Source organism: Cicer arietinum, chromosome 5 (genome assembly GCF_000331145.2).
Source record: "Cicer arietinum cultivar CDC Frontier isolate Library 1 chromosome 5, Cicar.CDCFrontier_v2.0, whole genome shotgun sequence".
NCBI lineage: Eukaryota > Viridiplantae > Streptophyta > Magnoliopsida > Fabales > Fabaceae > Cicer > Cicer arietinum.
In genome coordinates, this window is record NC_021164.2 from 79291462 (window position 1) to 79299473 (window position 8012).

At 33.5% G+C, this 8012-nt stretch overlaps 1 protein-coding gene and 2 long non-coding RNA genes across 5 annotated transcripts; all 3 read left to right on the forward strand.

The window, feature by feature from the left end:
• The first annotated feature begins 49 nt into the window (after positions 1-49).
• Positions 50-2247, forward strand: LOC101490268 (uncharacterized). Of its 2 annotated transcripts, XR_012163230.1 has the most exons (3): positions 84-610; positions 1739-1821; positions 2181-2247. It is a non-coding gene; the product is annotated as an uncharacterized lncRNA (long non-coding RNA). The 2 variants fall into 2 exon arrangements; XR_012163229.1 differs by having other exon boundaries at positions 50-610; positions 1739-2247.
• Positions 2248-2333: 86 nt separating this feature from the next.
• Positions 2334-5036, forward strand: LOC140920553 (uncharacterized). Of its 2 annotated transcripts, XR_012163228.1 has the most exons (3): positions 2334-2714; positions 2834-2906; positions 3002-5036. It is a non-coding gene; the product is annotated as an uncharacterized lncRNA (long non-coding RNA). The 2 variants fall into 2 exon arrangements; XR_012163227.1 differs by having other exon boundaries at positions 2334-2906.
• A 2361-nt stretch (positions 5037-7397) lies between these two features.
• LOC140918602 (type I inositol polyphosphate 5-phosphatase 12-like) lies at positions 7398-8007 on the forward strand (the record flags this gene model as incomplete). The annotated part of the gene is made up of 1 exon (XM_073368871.1): positions 7398-8007. A coding segment is annotated over exon 1 (462 nt), but the record flags the coding sequence as incomplete, so codon positions are not given.
• Between the last annotated feature and the right edge of the window lie 5 nt (positions 8008-8012).

Below are 8012 nucleotides of genomic sequence, written 5' to 3' on the forward strand. Positions count from 1 at the left end.
CAAATTTATACAACAATTTTTAAAAACTAAAATGTAAAAGTGTTTCAAACAGGCCCTTATTCTTTTTTTTTCCCATTTACATGTCAGAATTATTTTCCCATTCTTTTTCTTCTCATTCTGTTTCCTTTTTAAATTTGCTTCTCTAATTCTTTTCCCATCTCAGAATTAGGGCTACACCGTTACACACTGTTTCTCTTTTAAACAACCACCATGTCGCCGACGCCGGTATGTTCCTTCGCCGTCGAATACGACGGAGCTCCGATTTCTTACGATCTTCCCCGAGCATTCCCTATAACTGTCGACAACATTCCGGTGGATTCAGTTGTTTCTCAGGTTCCACTTTTCGACACTCTCTCTTTACCAGTTGTTCAGCCTCTTTACCACCACACCACCACACCGTAAAATAGCTTAAAACACTAAGCTCAGAATCTAGGGTTTCCAAAGAACTCGAATTAGCTTCTGAAAGAACAGTTTCTCCCACTTCCGTTATTGCCTTCGATCACCGAGCTTCACAGATTACCGTTTGATTTTTCGAACGGCAATGACGGTTTCCGCATCTTGCGAGACTTGCAACACTTCTACCTCTTAAGTGACTGACTTGGTGATTTTGGTATGAATTTTCATCTTTGCCTTGTTGTCTCTCAAAAGAGAATAAAAGTAACTCATTTCCCTATTTTGTTTGATTGCATCTTAACAACTTTCTATAGTGATTGTATTATTTAACTATATTTAAGCTTAATCGATGCTTTTATGCACTAGTTTAGTTACTGCTTTTGCATTACTTTAAAAGTAACTCTTAATCATCTTGAAATCATTGAATTGATGCTTTGTGGTTTACTCTAAAAATTCAATTCGATTCTAAGTGACATAAAATTATGACTTAATTAGAAAGTATGACTGACTAAAATTATGAAACTTGGTTGCAATCTTGCGCGTATTATTTTCTTAATTCGGTTTTCAAATTTTATGGTATTTATTAAAATTTTGGTCAATCATCTATGCATTATTTTGATATGCTCATCGATGTATATTTGTTTTCTGTTTTCTGCTCTTCTGATTCTAAATCCAGCTCTAGCTTTTCTGATTTTAAATCCTTTGGTTATGATTCTGATTAGCATCAAGTGAATAAAATAGATTTCAAAGCATTGTGAAAATATTAAACACTTCCTAATTGTTAGTTGGTTTATATTGTTTGCTGGAACACCTAGAATGCCTTAATCTAATTTTTGTCATTATTTTTAGGCTGCAAAGTCTCTAATTCTTTTTTCATTGTATTCATCCTACCTTTATTGCTAGTTCTTTATATGAAGCACTTGAGATACAGTGAACCTATTATGCTATTTCCCTTTCTTAATTTATGAGATTTCGTAGATTATAAAATATGAGAAATTCAACTATCTAATCTTCGAGACACTTTGAAAAACTTGAAGCATCAAGGATGAAGAAGGGTTAGTGTTAACATAAATAAGGGTTAGTGTTAACATATATTTAGATCTAGCTGTTGAAGGATTGATTTGGGGTTGTGAATTTTTTGTTGCTGTTGAGAATGAAAATGAAGTCAGGGTCACTGGATCAGTGGAGGAACTACTTTAGGTCGTCAAATTCGGATATTGTCGACATAATTGACTATGCAATTGTGGTTGTTGAGACTTATTTGATGAACATGTCATTTTTCCATATTTTGAGGCAATTTGTTGGTTAAGTATGTTCTCTAATCCTTAGTAATTAACTTTTTCAGGCAACTGAGATTGGAAAGGTTGTCAATCCTCTCCGAAAGCATGGATCAAAGGAAGTACGTCAACTCACGCCGACTCTTATCGAGTATGATTCCGTTACTGGATAATTGTCTCTCATTCATAATGGTTTATTTTATAAATAAAAGATAGATGAGCTTGTTTATTTTCTATACATGGATCAAAGAAAAGGCTTTTATGTTTTAACTAATGTTGTCAAATTGCGGCGCTATAGGGCTATATCATAGCCAATTTTGATGAATTCAATGAAAGCAATGACGCCATCCTAGTTTCGCTATTAGGAAAGTAGTTGTCGCTATTATAGTTTCGGCTAGCAAATGTAGCAGCAATAATACTTAAGCTGGTGCTCTACAATCATTTCCTTTTTTTATTTGTAAGCAACATGTCTACTGCTGCAACGCTAAAGCTATCCTCTATTTCACACAGTGGATTATTGGCGTTCTCTATTTTCTGCAATCTTTTATTTATATCTATGATACTAACTTCTCCTTCAGTTCGATCTCCACGACTAACAATACCTCCTGGAATTAGTCCTACTGCATTGCTTGATTCTCCCATCACGCTGCCAAATTCTTTCGTTGTTATTTTTTTTGTTGTAATTGCACCAGTTAATTTAGTCGTTCAAATTTATGAAATTTGTCCTTACGTTTTCATTAATCTCTATTTTGCAATCCGAATTCATGAGATTTGGTTAGATTAAATTGACTTAGGATTTTAATTTCAGTGACTAATTTATCGTTTCGTAAATATAGAGATTTTCGTTGATTTTTATTTTACAATCTAAATCATCATAATTGATTTGACTAAATTGATTAATTATCTTTAGTTTTAATTATCCACTTAGTAGGGTTGGCTACATAGATTACACGAAGACATAGATTATCCACATAGCTCATTCTCCTTCAAATTCATGCAGTTTTGTTCTTCAACGTCGGTTGATGGCAAACTTACTGCAGTGAGGTTCGATCAATCGTAAATTAATTATGGCCTAGCTTTTCATCCTAATTTCTTTCAGTATATACTGCCACATGAAAATGAAAAGCTTTCACAAGTTGATTTATTGGTTATTGATAAAGCAGCTGCTATTCCACTACCTATGGTGAAGTATTTGCTTGGCCAATATTTGGTCTTCCTGTCTTTTACTGTTAATGGGTATGGATAGTGTTTGCCTTTGGCCAAACCTTCTATATATCAATTTTTAGTGATAAATTATCAATTCTTTTGATTACCCCTTTCGTTCCTCATAGGTCAAGTTTAATGTATCAATTTGTTCATTTTGCTCTTGCAAAGTTATGAAGGAACTGGACGCTGGTTATCACTAAAACTTGTGCAGCAACTGCAAGAGCAAAGCCATATATCTGCTAAGAGCACAGAGGGCACCGGTACAATGCTTTTGACTTCTAAAATTCAATTTAAATAATTTCAGTACCATGTCATGCACTATTCAGAATTGAAATACAGTTTGAGGGAATTATTAATTTCTCTGCTTTTCAATGATCCATGGTTTGATTGTAATAAAATACACCATCTAGATTTTAATGACTAATCACCGATGCAATGAGACTGGTAAGGGATAAAAGAGTATTTTATAGATGATCTAGTTATGGTTTGCTTCAAAATACTACCTACTATCTAACTTCAATGCTTTTCAACTGCTCTAGTTATGGTTTTCATTATAATTGATATTTTACTTGTTCTTTTCTTGAATGACGAAGCTTCTGATACTTGCAAGCAATATAAATTCCTAGATAGTTGATAGAAGTTGAGTGCTAACTAACCTGTTGCAGTAAATTTATGTTTTTTGCTGTTTGTATTTTTCTTCTCAACATTTGACTTTATTTTATGGTTGGTTCACTTAATCATTAGCGAAATTTGTGTGGAAGCGAAGGTGGCTAGAATGGTAAGCCGGTCTTATTCTTTTATACGAGTAAACAACTTCTGCTCCTCTTGTGCCTTAAATTTGAATGAGTGTCCATTGAAGTGGACAATTCCAGGTTTGATCTTCTATGTAACCATAAAGTTTAATTTCTGGTCAACTGAAGTACAAACTTATGATTCGACCAACACTGATGATAACATATCTCATGTTATTTGTTTTCTTCAAAGTGTTAAAGTGTATTGTGTTTGTGTTATAATTCATTGGAGGCTGCCACCTCTTTTCCAATTAAGGGTGTGTTTGAAAGATCTTATTTGGGCTATCTTATGACATAAGTGCTTATGAAATTACTTGAAAGAGCTTATAAAAATAGCTTACGAGTTATAAGTATGAGTTTAACCTCACAAGCTCTGTGATTATTGAATCAACTTAATCATAAATGCATACATGATAAACATTTATTGAATAAACGCTTAATTGATTTGTTTGTCCAAATGCACAATCTCAACAATTTCAGAAGATCTTGTACTATTTTACTTCTGTTTTCCAACATTTATTCTTTTACTTTTTTGACTCTGTTTGTCCAAACTCCATTAGGAATTTTCTTTGGAGACTAGTCAGGACATTCTCCAACCATCGGCAACTTGAGAAAAAAAGGTCTGATGATTGATTTACCTTCCCTGTATGTAATTCCAATCCTGAGTCGGATGACCACTTGTTTATGCACTGCACTGCTGCAAAGCTAGTCTGGTTTGCTCGCTACTGAGAGCTCATGTACCAAGTGAGACTGATAATAACCTGGATGAAGAGCTAGATTACTTGTAAGGAAAAACTTGGATTGCAACTGGTTTGTGCAACTCTGGAAGATTTGGCATGAGAGAAATCTAATATTGTTTAAAACACTTAATGTCGAATCTTATGGAGGTGGCTAGGAGTGCTTGTGATTTTGTCTCAAATTTTAACCAAACAGGGGAATGACATTCTGCAGGAAAGCATACTATAAATCAGAACTGCAACTGCTAATTTTACTGCACAGGTTGACGAGGGGGCTGTCTGGATGGCCCTACAACGTGGGGATGTGTTTTTAAACAGCCAATGTGTGTTGTTTCTTTGGCAGCTTGCAGAAAAGAATGCATCGCGTCAGATTCGTATACGGCAGAAGCTCTTGGTGTGTGCTGGTGCCTTCAATTGGCAACGGAGCAAAATATCCAAAGCATAGAAGTGTAATTGGATGCGCAGGTTGTGTTGGACAGCTTGCAAGGAAGAAGATGCATTATCTCTAGAGAGACTCTAATTAATGATTGTAATGATCTGATGTGTAATTTTAGACATGCTTCTGTCAGTTTCAGGTCTTTTATTTTATTTAGTTGTAAAAGATCTGCCTTATTATTAATTTTTTCTAAAAATTAATGATGTATCCTAATTTAAGTTGTAAATGTTTATAGGTAAAATATCTATGTGAGAAAGAAAAAAAAATTAACTAGTAAATTGTAAACATTTATAAAAATATAGGAACCTACGTGAAAAAAAATGATCAATGATGAAAATCAATCACATAAACGACTTTCAATATAGTTTTGTCTAAATTTTTAGTCATAACAATTTTTTTAACTATAAAAATAAAAATTACATTATATATTACTTTATTTTGAATGCAATAAAATATTACAAATATTCCCAAAAAATATTATAAATATTTTTTTTGAAAGGATAAATACTTTTATAAATATTATATTATATAAAATATAAATATGATTTAATGTTTTTAACCGATTTAAAAAAAATCCCCGACTTTAACCTTATAAATAAGTTCGACCAGTACCAAGTTTGTGGTTGCTTTATCAGTGGGACAAAAAGAGGCGTAAGACTGAAATCGAAAAAATAGAATCTTCTATGTTGAATTCAATTATTCTGTCGAAACCAGAACAAGAAAAACAGAGGTGTGTGCTGTCGACCCTAATCGCTTTAATTCGATATCTCTTTTTCTCCCCTTCAATCTTCAATCTTCTGCATTAATCGATTCGACCGGTATCATCTTCGTGTTTGGTGTTGATGTTTTGAGCCAATTTTTCTTCTTCTTATTCGTTGCGACATTGACGGTAATGGTAACGATGTTTTTGAAATTCAAACCCTAGAAATCTTGATTTGAATTGGTGCCAAAAAAAAAAGTTGATCGCATAGTCACAAGAAAGAGAGAGATGATGATACAAAATAAAATATAAAGCTTTCCGTTCCCGTTCCCGTTCTTGAAATTCAACCAAGAACGCCCGATCTCTATGAATCTAGAATTCTGATTTGAATTGGTGCCATAAAAAGATGGCAACGAAGTTACAGACTTTGTTGTTTGGATTCAAGTTTCTATTGTCCATGATCTGCTTCATTTGAAAGAGAGATATGAATCTCTCTCTATTTCATTTTCAACCCATTATCCTTTGGTTTCTGATCTATTGATTCCGTTCTTCTTTTGAGCAAACATTCTCTGTCTCCAAAACTGTGTTTGACACAAATGTTTTGGGGGTAGGTTTTTGTTTGCAACAGCATTTTAATTGATTATCCAAGAATGTATAATCTTGATGATTCTTGGTTATTGTTGATTGAGAAGGTTAATAAAAATTGAAAAGTCGCTATGCTTGGATGATCTCAAATTTAAGTATGAGATAAATTCTTGACTTATATGTGGCCTTCAATATGAATTTTTTATTCATATGAAATGAATCTGATATAATATGTTTCGATGACCAGGTTGTTTAATTACAAGATGAATTCTTGACCCAAAATGTGGTTTGTAGTATGAATTTTTTATTCATATGAAATTGCCATAATATTTTTTGGATGACCCGATTTTTGACAGTAAAAATGGCCTTCAATATGAATTTTTTATTCATATAAAAGAGATTGAGAATTTGAGATAGTATGACTGGGTCCCATTGAACAGAAGAAGAAGTATGTAGATATAGATTGTATCATTGTTAGCCGCAAGATCTTCGTTTGGACTGTTGGAATAATTGTTTTTGCTGCTTTTGTTGATGGTTTTGTTACTCTTATTGTTAAAACTGTTCCTCGTCATCATCATAAACATCCTCCTCCTGATAATTATACACTTGCGCTTCATAAGGCTCTTATGTTCTTCAATGCCCAAAAATGTAAGGTTTTTTCTGAATGTCCTCTTCATTTTGTTTTGTTGGGACTTACTAATTGGGTGAATTTTTATTTTTTATGAAAATGGGTTTTTTATATATGGTATTTTACTTGATTTGTTATGTGATTCATTTTTATGTTATGATTCATATAGGGACCAATAGTGTAAAGTTTGATTTTTTATGAAAATGGTTTTTTTATTTATATTTTTGTATGTTATTATAGTTGATTTGATTTCTGATTCATTTCTCTATGTGTCATAGAGGGACTAATAGTGTAAAGTTTGATTTTTTATCTTGTGATCTGGGAGATATCAGCCCCTTAAATGAAAAAGTTTGATTTTTTATGCAAATGGTTTATTTATTTATTTGCTTTTTATGTTATGTTATCTCAATTTGATTAGTGAATTTTGTAAAAAAAAAGAAGTTTGATATGTGAGTGACTTTCAACTTTCTGATTATGCAAACCTGAATGACGCATCAGGAGTTAAATCGGTGAGTGGAAAGAAGAAGTTCATGAAAAAGCTAAAGTGAATAAAAGGAAAAGTTGGAGATAAGAAAATGGATTTTGTAGGATGGGGTTCAAGAAGTCTCATTGATTTTCTTGAAGATATTAGTAGAGACACATTCCTGCTACTAGTTTAGTTTAGTCTTTGTGTTTCCTTCTACTCCAACTTATATATTAATAACTTGCAATCCATCATTTTAAAGGGATCCCTGTTCAAAGGACCTTTTGAAAGTATTTAACATCGATGGTCAGCCAGAAAATCGAGTTGACATGTCGTCGGTGCAGCAGGATCAAGCAGTAGAAGACGAAATGAAGGTAAAGTTTGTTACCAACACAAAAAAAGACAAGTCCCAAAGTTCGAGTTTTCTGCAGAGGTCACGTAATGCAATAAAGGGAGCTGCGGATGCTGTCCGTCGAGTTGCAACCAGGGGAGCTGGGGCATTTGTTGAAGATGCTAAAAGAACAGAAGCCCTTGTGCAAACAAGTGATGGGATGATTTGGAGTGGATGTACAAATGGCTTACTTGTGCAGTGGGATGGCAGTGGAACCCGATTGCAGGATTTTAATCGCCACCCTTGTGCCGTTCAATGCTTCTGCACTTTTGGAACACGAGTGTATGTAGGCTATGTGAGTGGTATTATCCAAGTACTGGACTTAGAAGGCAATATAATTGCAGGATGGGTTGCTCATAATAGTCCTGTGCTTAAATTGGCTGTTGGTAACGGTTCTGTGTATAG